Here is a 13,693-nt window from a genome sequence, read left to right as displayed (position 1 = left end):
AAGATGGGTGGGCAGAAGAACCCTGCCCTATCCCACAGGTGATTTAGTCTCTCCTTCTCTCACCTGCTTGCCATATGGTCTCTCAAACATCCCCCCCTCTCCCGCATACCTTTTAAATAGCAGATTTTCACAAGCAGCGAGCAGCAACTAATACACACTGCTCATGTTGGCCCCACAGCCTTCTCTCTGATGCAACTTTGTTTCCACATAGGTGGGAATACATCAGAAGGAAGGCTGTGGGGCCAGTGCAAGCAGTATGTATCAGTTGCTGCTCGCTGCAGGCGAAGATCTGCTATTTACAAGGTATGCAGGAAGGACAGATGGTGGAAGTTTTCAGCTGGTGGGACTAGGGAATCCCTACCAGCCACATCATAGGTGTGCTGCTACTGGGTGGGCCTGAGCTCAAAATGATTGGGCCTGGGCCCATCCAGGCCCACCCTTGGCTATGCCACTGCTCACAACCCAGTGTTTCTGTGAGAAAACGTGACACAATCCCTCCTCCCAAATCACCCCAATGCCCTTCACCCCCGTCCTCTCTCTTTCCCTTTGTTTTGTTTGTCCCTCCCCTACCAGGGACATTAACTTCCAGTTTTCCTATCCCCATCAAGACCCTCATCCCATTCACAGCCCCTTTCAAACACAGCAACACTCATCTTAACAAGGTAGCAATACAATGTTAAAATTGTTCCTAAAAACTTCCATGCCTCCCCACCCCTCACTCACAGACATATCTACCACGTGTTGTCAGACCCTTCGAGACCTCGTTGTCACTCCAGTCAGGTCACTGCTCCATGTCCACCTCTTGGGAGAGGTTGGGGGGAGGTCTACAAGCCTCCCTCTTGTAGTGAGGGTAAACCTGCCTCTCCAGAAATAGTGTCTTTGTGTGCTTATTATCACTAGGTGAGTCCAGAGGACTCGGGCTAGCTCCCTGCTGTTCTACAGCCTGCAACAGAATTATTGGCCTGCTGTTCACTGTTCACGGTGACTCTCCTTTATGCCCTGAATTAGCCGTCACCTCTCTAGGGCTGATATGGAAAACTGGTATGACCCTCCGCTTCCTTTTGTTGCCACAATGGGTCATGATCAGTGGTTCCTACCCTCTAACTTGTTTATGAATTTCCGAACTTCTTTCAGGGTGGCAAGGAACCTTCACTTCACTTCAGCTGTCACCACCAGCTTTGCTGGGTACCACATCCCCACTCACAATCCCTTATTTTGCAATTCCTTACTGTATTGAAGGAGCTCTTTCCTTTTGCAAATTGTATGCGCGTGGCACTGCCCGATTACCGCCGAGTACACTCCAGCGCTACAAAAATAAATAGGGGTAGGAAGTACCGCCAGGCTGCTACAGTAGCCCATCGGTACTTCCTGTATAGCGAGCGGTAAGCCCACATTGGGCTTACCGCCGCTTAGTAAAAGGAGCCCTATGTATGCAGACCACATTAATGTAAAGAAGAGAGTTACGTCAAAGCAGAAATCAAGAAAACAAAAGGATCTGCCTTTCATTACTTGAGGCTCAAAATTCACTCTATCCTTTGTGAAGTTCAAAGCCCTTCTGGAGAGCCATTTTGTTTTAATGACCTTTGGGCCTTCTGTTTCCTGTGCTTAGCTGCTAAGGGAGGCCTGTATGGTCCCAGCAGTCTAGATGAAACATGCCTAATTTTTAAAATTATTTTATTATTTTTCATGCGACATCATTTCCATGTGATTGATTTGTCTCTTTCCTATGACCTTTGGCGTTCCTTTCATGTTTCTATATTTTATTGCATTTTGTTTTACTATAAGCCGCTGCGACCTGTGTACACAAACAGCGGGATATCAAGTGTTTTTAATAAACATAATAAACCCCCACCAACAACATAGATCTGGTTTCAGATAAATTCAGTTTTCCCTTTCAGATAAGAAATTTTCAAGCTGTGGAGGATCAACATGGGAAATTCTAAAACTATCCCCTAACTGCGAGTCAGTGGCTTGCAGGGTATAGAAAGGGTTACATTTGGGAATAAAAGGGGTTGTAAACCTGTATGCACAAGACAGCAGAGGTGTGCCAAAATGCTTGGATCTGAGAAGGGTGGTACATTTGTGAGATGAAGATTACAAGAGCTCTGGAGAACGGGGCAGAACAGATTCAAGAATGCAAATATAGGAACCGGTCCAGGTACAAAGTGGGCAGTGCCAAGTGGGCTAATTATTGTTTGTCGCTGCCATGTACTATGTTCCTATATCAAAGGTGAAAGTGAATGAATGGGATTAAATGAAAAGGTGGAGTTTTTTGGGAAGGAAGGCAAAATGCAGAAACAGATCCGAAATAAGTGTGATGGTGAGACCAGAAAGTGAATATGTGAAAAGGGAGGAGATTAGTTCTTTTAAGGACTTCTTTCACTATATTGTGCAATATCACTATTTTCAAGCCTGTTTATGATCCAGCCGATATTCAAAGAGATTAAAGCAGGCTGGAGAGGCTCCGGTCCACTTAAGTTGCCTGGGGCTGCCCAACCACAGATATTCAGCTGAACTTAACCAGGCAGTGCCACTGAATACTGGCTCTTCCACCTATTAAAAAAACAAGGGCAGGTCAGGGGTAGTACAGGGGGCAACGTTGGGGAGGAGCTGGCTGGCTGGGGCCTGCCTAGGCTCCAGCAGCCAGCTCCATTTAAATTAGCCCCCCCGATATTCAGTGTCCGTGCCTGGATATGGCCTGGCACTGAATGTCTAAGGCTAATTCTGCCCACAGTTTAAAAAAACATCAAACACCAAAGGCTGGATCTTACCCCTGTTATTAGGACCTAAAAATTCTTACAAATGCAATAAGAATATATGGACACACAAAAATAGCATTTGATCCCTGTGATCCTAATACATTTCTCTCCTTTCCAGGCCAGGAGGGCAGAAGGGTAACCAGCAATCTCTCACCTTGACTTCAGTGACCAGAAGAACATAATAGCATGTAAAGGGCTAGTCAGTGAGGATTCGGTGCTGCACGTATACATTGATGTGCATGTTTGAGGAGGACTGAAGGACTTACAAGGATTGCTTTTATAGACCTCTTCTGACTTAGAATCACGGCAGGGGGAATACTCCACAAATTCCTTCAAGTTATTGATGGTTATGTAACAGGTTCCCACTGGGGTTATGCCAGATTCCCCATTCCCATCTATGACATTCCAGTGCTGGAGAGGAGCACAGGCCTAGGGGAGATTGAAAGATAAACTCATCAGTATCAAGAATCTTTCAGATTAGGTAATCTCAACACGCATTTACAGGTACTTATACAGAATTCGTCAAGATATCATCCTCATCTGAAATGCTGCCAATAAGGCCAAATACTTAAACCCTCAAGGAATGTACTACAGAAGCAGCTAAGTAATTTTGGAATACATATGTCATAGCTATCATCTAGCTCATCTCAATTCTTGTGACTTCCAGAGCACCTTCTGTCCTACAGCACTCTAAGCCTCCAAAGCTTATCTGCTCCATGCTAAGTACAAGCCATCTTCAAATGTCTAACCTGAAAACAGGGCCAGAACTAGGCTTATGAAAGCTAAGTAATTGTTTAGGTGCCCTGAAAAGCTCAACAGGAGCCATAGACTCACCTTTTATTATTTTATTCTCATAAGATCTTGCTTTCTCCTCCTTTCCTCCTTATAAATCTCCAAATTCCAGTTTCCTCTCTCTCACCTTGGATGAATGCTCCTAACTTGAAGAATGTGACTTCAACAACTAAGCATCTTGGACAACAGAAGAAGGAGAACGAGATGACAGTGCTCTCTAAAATTCTCGCAACACTAAATGAGCAGCCATGCAGGAAGCTCATCCCTATTCCCATGCCTTCATCTGCCTCTTTCATTCATATGTTACCCACCATAATGCCATTCTTCCACACTCTAACCGTGGCTCCCAGCCACTGATGAGACTTAAATGTTTTCATGGTAGAAGTTACGCCTTTTAAAACTTGATCACCTGAAACAAATATGTAAAATTTGGTTATACAAGTGGTCTCAACTATTACCTAAACCCAGAGAAAATAAATTCAGACCAATTCCCCAAACCTTTGTCTAGAAATGTATCCACAAGATCATGAATTTCTTTGTCTTAAAATTAAAATAGGTCATTTCTTTACCCTCTCCCCCCCCCCCCCCCCGCCCAAAAAAACTCCCTCTCAGACACCAAAAGGCTATCTCTTATCTCTGATCCTTATGAGTTCCATACCCCAGAATCACTCTGATCCATGTTAGAAAAACATCTCTGTTTCATTTTCCCTGTCCTGCAAGCTTTCTCCATCTGGTACTGAGAGGTCTCTTTCTTTCTGGGGAAGGGATGGTAAAGAAAGTCAAACACCTATTTCTATCCCACAGAATTTCTTGTCACATTTTGGGAAGGTGTCTCCACCCATCACCAGAGCACCCTCTGACTTACAGTAGTAGGGGGATTATTCCTGCAGCTCTCAACATTTCTTTCCACTGGTATGCCACCCTTCCCCTCTAACCTCATCTTTTATGAGCACAAAAGCTAAGCGTACTCACAGCATGATCATGAAGAATTCATTATGTTGGGCATCATCAGGTCTGGTTTCCAAGTTACTTACCTGTCTGATCAAACTCTATAATACTGCAGTGGTTCTGTTCAAATTGCCAAGGGCACATGTATACAGCTCCCCCTTCGATGACCTCAGGTTGGGAGGTGTTCGTCCTTGGAGCTCCCACCAATATACTCACACTGAGAGTATCAAAGGAAGCAGTAGAGAAGAGAATCAGTAACCTCCCTACTTTTGACTCAACAAGATGATTTAGATTCACCATAGATGCATGTAAATAATATAGTTTTCAATACATTATTAGTAGTTTTGTGGTCTGAACACAGTTTCTCATTGAATATACATACAAGAAGAGGCCCCAGTGTTACTACAATCCAGGGCATTGCTATAGGGAATAGGATACAAGAACACTTTGGTATTATTTCATTTTTTTTTATTTATTATGCTTGCTGAAGGACACGTTAGTTTATTCCTAGTAATGCCTGCATAATATGGTCCTTCTATACATCAAGATAGAGAATAAAGCATATCCTTTAAAATGTAGTTCTAGAGAAATAACAGTAACATCTGCATACCCTTCTCCACCACCGCTAACTCCAGACTCCGTCCCTTCTGCCTCGCATCACCTTATGCCTGGAACAGACTCCCCGAGCCCATACGCCATGCGCCCTCCCTGCCCATCTTTAAGTCCTTACTCAAAACCCATCTCTTCTCCCTTGCTTTTGGCGCCTAACCACCTTCCCCATTCATGATACACTGACTACACTGACTACATAGTTTGTTACCTTTAGATTGTAAGCTCTCTTGAGCAGGGACTGTCCTTTCCCATGTTTTAACTTGTACAGCGCTGTGTAACCCTAGTAGCGCTATAGAAATGCTAAGTAGTAGTAGTAGTAGTAGTAATATCCAGGAACCACTAGGTGAATGCAACTGTTATGGCTTTGGTAGTGCAGATTTCGTATAAAATACTCTCTATAAATCAACATACGGTGTTAACTGTCTAGATCTGCCAAGTGTAACCCCTATCACCCTCCCCTCCCATCTCCTACTCCATGTTCCTTGATTCTATGGGTCCCTTCTCTGTTGACTGAGGTGCTAGACCAGCACAAATGCAAACAATTCAGCAAGATAAACTGAAAATTCCTACCCCTCCCCTCCCACAGTTACACCCTCAGCACCCCTTACCTTCCATTCATATACTTATAAAAATCCAGGGAATATCCAAAGTGGCTGCCTGGGGGGCCAGCGAAAACTTTGGGATTTTTCTCATCCAGATTCAAGGCCAATGCACTTTGAAGAATCGAAAGCCACCAGCACCATGATGCCAGGGAAGATAGTGGAGAAAGGTTGTAGGCCATGCCTACCTGCCCTGCACAACACTGGAATGGAAACTCCCAGGGCTATACTGAATTGAGAGTTTTGCAGAGCTGTAGAAGAACAACTGGATCCTCATATCAGTGGTTCATATCACATTTCCTGCAGCTCGCTCCAACCACATTGTATCAGAAAGGAACCAAAATAAACCATATCATGGTGACTCAGATGGCTCTACAGAATGTGCAAGGACCCCGTGGAGGAAGGAAACCAGTGTTCTTCTGAGGTAAATTAACATTTACAATTTTCTTCCTGAGTTTTGGGATATATATATATATATATACCAAAGCTCAGGAAGAAAATTGTAAATGTTAATTTTGTATTATCATATAAACACTGTACACCACTTTAAAGGGCCATGGAAAATTATGCTGTATACAATTTTGAAACGAATTAATAACAAACTGAATTTTATTTGCTAGATTGGCTTGAAATATGTGGAAAATATACATAACACTCAGTTGTGACATTAAAACAATGTCCTACCTACCTGCACTTGGGTTACAAGAATCCAAGGGAACGGTACAGTACAGGGGGTGCAGTGTTTCTGAGTCTGACATCCTGCACGTACAACATGCAGGATGTCAGACTCACAGAAACAGAACGAAGCCTTGCGATCTGCAGGGCTTCATTCCGTTTCTGTGAGTCTGACGTCCTGCACATTGTATATGCAGGACGTCAGACTCAGAAACAAAACGAAGGAAGAAGACTTCGGCTGGCGGGGGTTGGGGTCCCCTGCCAGAAAAGGTAGCAGACGGCGATGGCGGGTTGACGGTGGGAGGGGGGGTTGAGAGGGTCATCGGCAGAGGGGCCCAGGCCCCCATAGTAGTTACGCCCCTGTGATAGAGACGTTTAAATACCTCAGTGGCATTAATGTACAGGAGAAGAGCATTTTTCAAATGAAGGGAAACTCTGGAATGAGAGGGCATAGGATGAAGTTAAGAAGAAATAGGAATAGGAAGAATCTAAGAAAATACTCTTTCATGGATAGGGTGTGGTGGTAGTAGAGACAAAAGATTGTGTCAGACTTCTAAAAAGCATGGGACAGGCACATAGAATCCCTTAGGAAAAGGAGTTAGTGGTTACTGAGGATGGGCAGACTGGATGGGCCATTTGGTCCTTATCTGCCGTCATGTTTCTCTGTATGAGGCTTTAAGGATACCACAGTGCTTTTCATAAGGAGGAGGGGGCAGGGAGCTGTTAAGATAACCCTTTCTATTGCATGTTGTACTCTGGACTCAAATTATTGATCCTTATGGGCACCTCAGATGTGGCTGCATGTCCAGCTGCTGTCATGTACCGCAATGAGAAATAGGTAGCTCTTCAGCAAATCAGGATTTCAAAATCTCTCAAAAGTTTGGCTATTTGTTTAGATTAGAAAGGGGCTTGGACAAAGGCTAAGACCATTCACTGTAGCTACTTGTTTATGGGGGAATTGTATTTGTTGTAGAAATCACTGTAAATCATAATTCCTCTTTGTATCTTCTGATGTTCAGCGGGGCTAGTCACATGCACGAGCGGCTGTGTTTTTCACACATGGTCCCACTTTTTAGCGCCTATGCTCAGAACTCCCATGCAATAGGGAAAAGTGCCAAAACAGCTCCCCAATGCTCAATGCTAATGGAATGCACGCTGTGAGACTGAATGCCAGGGGGAGTAGGAACATGCCTGGTGCATGCGCAAAAGAATTTTGCGGTAATCACAGCTCTTGTACGCGTGCCCAGATAAACCAAAAAGTGAAGCACACATTGGCACCATTCTTCTGCATCTTTAAAAATAAGCTTTTCAAAAACGTTTTCACTTGAAAGGCTTATATTTAAATGCAGAAAACAAGCACCTATGTGTGCTTTCACTTTTGGGTGTTCTTGGACCCACACACATTTGTTCACTCCCAGCACTTTAGAGGTTTGCACGGGCTTCCTTCTGCTTCTAAAGTAAATCAAAAGTGGCAGATTTAAGCTGATAACAAACTTAGAAATTCTCTCTTCATATAGCCCAACGCCAGCAATAAGGACAGGGTTTGTGCGCTGCAGGGGTGTAGCCAGAACTCAGCGGGAGAGGGGTCCAGAGCCCAAGGTGGGGGCACATTTTAGCCCACCTCCCCCAGCAGCTGACCCTCCCCCGCTTTTGAGTCCCCCCACCGCAAGGTACCTTTGCTGGTGGGGGTCCCCAACCCCCGAACAGCCTTAGTCTTCTTCAGCGCCGGTCTCCAGCGCGTTCGCTGATTTGTGCTGTGACCTGACATCCAGCACATCCTGCACATAATGTGCAGGACATCAGGACTCATAGCACAGATCAGCAAATGTGCCGGAGACCGGCGCTGAAGAAGACTAAGGCTGGCGGGGATTGGGGGCCCCTGCCTGCAAAGGTACTCTGCGGTGGCGGCAGAAGGGGGGTGGGTTGAAAGTGGCGATGGAGGGTCAGTGGGGGGGGGTCAAAGTAGAGGGGGCCAGGACTAAATCTGTGGGGGCCCATGCCCCCATCTAGCTACGCCCCTGGTGCGCACTGTTCTCTGAGCATTGGGCGGGAATAGCAAATGACCTCATTTATATCCATTTGACTACATCTGAATACAATTTGTGCTCATGTTTGCTGTTCCTGTTTCCTGCACTGCAGTGCTCTGAACATTCTGAACAGATTAACCCTGCCGCTAGTCCAGAGCTAATCAGCTCTAGCACCAGCGTTAGATTCTGAGCATTCGCCTATCAGTGACTGATGCAGTTGAAGCCCTACAGTGAGTTACTGCATATGGTCCTGCATCCTCCACAGACCACCCCTGATCTTCAGCACACTTCAAACTAGTGTAGGATCTGGGCATCAGGCTTCAGCTCTCCCCAGTGAGTGACCTGTGGTATCTGTTTTCTTCCTATGACAGTTACTCATGCTATTATGCTGTTTGTAACACTAAGAGGGGCATAATCGAATGGGGCACCCAAGTTTTCTTGAGGGCGTCCTCGCAAGATGTCCCCGCGAAGGGGCAGGGAACCCGTATTATCGAAACAAGATGAGCGTCCATCTTTCGTTTCGATAATACGGTCGGGGACGCCCAAATCTCAGCATTTAGGTCGACCTTAGAGATGGTCAACCTTAGAGATGGTCATCCCCGGTTTTTGGCGATATTGGAAACCGAGGACGTCCATCTCAGAAACGACCAAATCCAAACCATTTGGTCGTGGAAGGAGCCAGCATTCATAGTGCACTGGTCCCCCTCACATGCCAGAACACCAACCGGGCACCCTAGGGGGCACTGTAGTAGACTTCACAAATTGCTCCCAGGTGCATAGCTCCCTTACCTTGTGTGCTGAGCCTCCAACCCCCCCCCCCCCAAACCCACTCCCCACAACTATACACCACTGCCATAGCCCTTAGGGATGAAGGGGGGCACCTAGATGTGGGCACAGTGGGTTTCTGGTGGGTTTTGGAGGGCTCACATTTACCACCACAAGTGTAATGGGGGGGGGGGGATGGGCCTGGGTCCGCCTGCCTGAAGTGCACTGCAGTACCCACTAAAACTGCTCCAGGGACCTGCATACTGCTGTGATGAAGCTGGGTATGACATTTGAGGCTGGCATAGAGGCTGGCAAAAAACATTTTTAAAGTTTATTTTTAGGGTGGGAGAGGGTTAGTGACCACTGGGGGTGTAAGGGGAGGTCATCCCCGATTCCCTCCGGTGGTCATCTGGTCAGTTCAGGCACCTTTTTGAGGCTTGGTCGTAAAAAAAAAAAAAGGACCAAGTAAAGTCGCCCAAGTGTTCGTGAGGGATGCCCTTCTTTTTTCCATTATCGGCCGATGACGCCCATGTGTTAAGCACACCCCAATCCCGCCTTCGCTATGCTTCCGACACGGCCCCGTGAACTTTGGCCATCCCCGCGACGGAAAGCAGTTGAGGACGGCCAAAATCGGCTTTCGATTATGCCGATTTGGGCGACCCTGGGAGAAGGACGCCCATCTTCCGATTTGTGTCGAAAGATGGGCGCCCTTCCCTTTCGAAAATAAGCCTGTAAGTCTTCAATGACCAATTGTTCAGTGACCAAGAGTAATAAAAGTATTGACCAGGGCTATATTGCTTTACAAAAGGGCACCGGGGGGGGGGGGGGGGGGGGGGGGGGGGCAAAGTATCCAATTTCAGGATTGCTAAGACATGAAAAGATATGTTAGTGATAGTTTGTCAGATGTATTTTTATTTTTTCACAGACATTTTCCAGTTGTCATTTTGTGCTCAGTTACTAAGAAGATTCATCATGTATCCACTGAGACAAAACACCTGTTTAAATGTGCTTTATAATAAGAAAACAAGCAAGATTGTAAGATTTAAACTATAAATGGTTTACAAAGGCACAGTCGGACAGCTGTCATATGGGGATGAAGAGTAGGCGATATTGTCCATAAACAGAAACAGAGGGCACAAAATAGAAGCTACTCAGTAGCATGAGCCAATCAGTGAAAGGTAGAGGGTGGTTTTAGAGGGTAAATACCTCTCCAGCTGGATCTAACGGTCCCTGGTAAAATACAGGGACAGTTCCTCCGTAAGAGGTATAAAAAAACAAGATTGTAAGGCAGGAAAATAAAGGTGGGGTCTCGGAGGGTTGTAAGTTTTAAAGTATAGTTAGGGCAGAGGAATCACTAACAGAGACAAGAACGTAACCTTGCTGACATGAGAGCAGAGAATATAGCCAAAAGAAAAAGGGAGATTCCGTTGCAGCAACCAGGATTTAATAATAGATTCCAAAGATAGAGATTAGCAGAAACTAGATTGTGCATATAAGAGGAAGTTAAACAGCTGCGCAATTGCAAACTGAGAAAGTCAGTAAGAGACTTATACTGACAAAAGCAAGAAAAAAACAAAAAAAAAAAATAGAATAGACCTCCCATTAATTAGGGGATAAAAGAAAGATATTGTGGTGTAAAAGATAGGAGTGCAGATGAAATAAACCAGCATTCCGCAGAAAGGGGAATTCGGACAAAGCCCAGAGAACCTCAGTGAAGAAAGGAGAGGTGGGGCAACGCCCACAGAACAATTACAGAAATAAGGGAAACAAAGTAACTACGCACTTAGAAATTGAAAAAGCAATGATACAGATGTGGAATAAAGATAGAGCAAGCAATCTGTAGTCATGAGAAGCAGAGACCTTTAAAACAGAGACCTTTAAAACAGCCGTTAATAGGAAACAGGCATTTCCTTCATCTATGGCGTAGTGAGAAAAGAAGAGAGCAGAAAACCATAATCAGTGTTTATAGCTGACAGTAACAGAAAATAAAAAAAAAAAAATATAGAAGAGGATACAGAAAAGACAGCATTCTATCAGGGGTGTCCACAGAACAGGACAGTAGGGATAAGAGGAAGCAAGAAATAACTGCGCAGTGTTTAATATAAAGCAAGAAACGTACTTCACAGCTAGAAAGTTAGCAAAGATGTCCAGGTGTCTTAGAAGGCAGACAAGAGACACGCCCTCTGTCAGAGATCTAGAAGCAGAATGCTGACAGGTGTAAAACTTAGTTCAGAAAACACACAAAGTAAAGATATAAGATTCCAGGGAATTGCAGTACCTAAGAACATAGGCAAAAATAGGCAAACATGACCTGCAGATAGGGAGACAGAATGGGAAAGTAAGATAGAAGAGAGGACGGAAACGGAGGTATTCTCCTAATGTAGAAACAGACCGACAGAAGAGAGATGGTGCAATCTGGCAGGGGAATGCCACAGAAGCGTGGCAAGAAGAAAACAGAAGCTCTGTAGAGAGCCAGTAGGAAAAGGCAGAAGACATACGGGGAGAAAGGCAAGAGGTATATATAAAAGAAGAGAAAAATACAGAGTAAGATGGGAAAAAGAGAACGCGCAACTGCAAAGGATTGTTAAGCTGAGACAGCTCGCATAAAGACCAATCCAAAGAATTGAGCGTGAAATAAACGGGCGGCAAATACCAGATCGCAGTCGCCTGGAACTGGTATAATGCACCAATCACACAGCCTGCACACTCTTGCGCACATCACACAAATCAAAAGAAGGACAGGATAGAATAGAAGAGAATGTTAAAAGGAAAAACCTTTGAACGCACAGAGTAATCCCCTCTGCGTTCAAACAGAAAACGGAGAAGGACAGGAAAGCATGGGACAGAGAATTAAAAGGGACAGTGTTCGGATAGCAGCATTCGGGCAGTCACCACTGTTTTTAATCCCTCTCTATGACCCGGGGAGACTTATTTCTATGGAGACGTAGAGAGGGTTTGCGCCTCCACAGTCTGCTTGAACGCCTCCCTGAATTCCAGTGGTATCCCTCCCCAAGGGAATTGGCGTTGAGGAGGCATCAGAAGGCTCAGTTCTAACCTTATTCCCATCACCACAACTTTCTGCCTTTCAGGATCTAGGTGTATCCTGGGCCATTTATGTTCCCACATATATATTATTAAAATCCACCCTAATTACTTGGGGAAGTAAGTGTCACCTGTGTGTGGATTATTTGGTAGAGCAAATGATAGATAAATAGTAGAAATAAAGACAAGGATAGTTTTCAGAAATAGGATTTTGTTTATTCTTACCAAATAAAGTCTTCTATTCAATACATTCATCAGACAGGTTCTGGGTTCAATGGAACAGAGCTTCTGTTCTCCAAGACAAGTTGGGGAATGTTCCAATGATCTGCCAAAATCTCATCTCTTTTATAGGCGCAGATCTCAATACAAGTCAATGGCAAGAGCTTTTTTTTTCTCAATATTTCACAACCTCTGAATCATTTTTTTCTCTTTTCCGGCAGATGTCCATCTGTACCTTCTTCTTTCCGGTTTTAGCTATTACAAGATTTCCGCTATTGTCAATAACATGTTTTTTTTTAAAAATATCTTGCACCTGTTTCCGCTTTTGTAAACATCTTATTTTTCTCTTCTTGATACAAAATTAACCTATTATTGACATCTCAGTTTCATATCTACTTTCATATGCTCTTATGATCTGAGTACCACAAACTTCATTTTAAAAACCAGATTTTATCCATTTTAGTCCATTATTCAATCATCATATGTGCTACATTCAATTTGTAAGTTGTACCAAGTTTTATTAAGACTCATCATATAGTCCTGCTTTTGCAGGTTCTCAACTGTAATGCCATTAGTGGGTTATCAGGCCTAGTCAAGGCTTTTCAGCTGACCAAAGTCCTGTAACTTGGCCCACCACCATTCCAGTGGATAGGCCTTAAGCTACAACACATATTAACACACCTCATGAACAACTCCTGAGGAAATTGGAAAGTCATGGGATGGGAGGTAGTATCCTATTGTGGATTAAGAACTGATTAAAAGATAGAAAAACAGAGAGTAGTGTTAAATGGTCAGTATTCTCAACGGAGAAGGGTAGATAGTGGGGTTTCCCAGGGTCTGTGCTGGGACCTCTGCTTTTTAACATATTTATAAATGATCTAGAGATGGGAGTAACTAGTGAGGTAAATAAAATTCGCTGATGACAAAGTTATTCAAAGTTGTTAAATCACAAGAGGATTGTGAAGACCGCCTTACAAGAGAATGTGCATCCAAATGGCAGATAATGTTTAATGTGAGCAAGTGCAAAGTGATGCAAGTTTCCCCATTAGGCATCACCACCCAAGAAAAGGATCTAGGTGTCATCGTTGATGATATGTTGAAACCCTTTGCTCAGTGTGCAGTGGTGGCTAAGAAAGCAAGTAGAATGTTAGGTATTATTAGGAGAAATGAGATTGTCATAATGTCTTTGTTTCACTCCATGGTGCGACTGCACCTTGAATACTGTATGAAAGTCTAGTCACTGCATCTAAAAAAT

At 44.3% G+C, this 13,693-nt stretch overlaps 1 protein-coding gene across 2 annotated transcripts in view; it reads right to left on the bottom strand.

Moving 5' to 3' along the window:
• ITGA2B (integrin subunit alpha 2b) overlaps positions 1-13,693 on the bottom strand; it is a 146,848-nt gene that overhangs the window by 122,534 nt on the left and 10,621 nt on the right. The window contains exons 1-4 of one of the 2 annotated variants that reach the window (XM_030221819.1): positions 5,720-5,943; positions 4,586-4,716; positions 3,863-3,960; positions 3,026-3,188 (exon numbers count right to left, since the gene is read on the bottom strand). In XM_030221819.1, the coding sequence (XP_030077679.1) occupies positions 3,026-3,188; positions 3,863-3,960; positions 4,586-4,716; positions 5,720-5,892 (565 nt within the window). In that variant the 5' untranslated portion in view covers positions 5,893-5,943. Of the gene's footprint in view, positions 1-3,025; positions 3,189-3,862; positions 3,961-4,585; positions 4,717-5,719; positions 5,944-13,693 lie in introns of those variants that run through there. The other variant, XM_030221820.1, reaches the window with a different exon arrangement.

This window comes from Microcaecilia unicolor, chromosome 12, assembly GCF_901765095.1.
Source record: "Microcaecilia unicolor chromosome 12, aMicUni1.1, whole genome shotgun sequence".
Taxonomy (NCBI): Eukaryota; Metazoa; Chordata; class Amphibia; order Gymnophiona; family Siphonopidae; genus Microcaecilia; species Microcaecilia unicolor.
The sequence above is the reverse complement of the archived record's forward strand: the minus strand, read 5'-3'. Positions and strand labels throughout refer to the sequence as shown.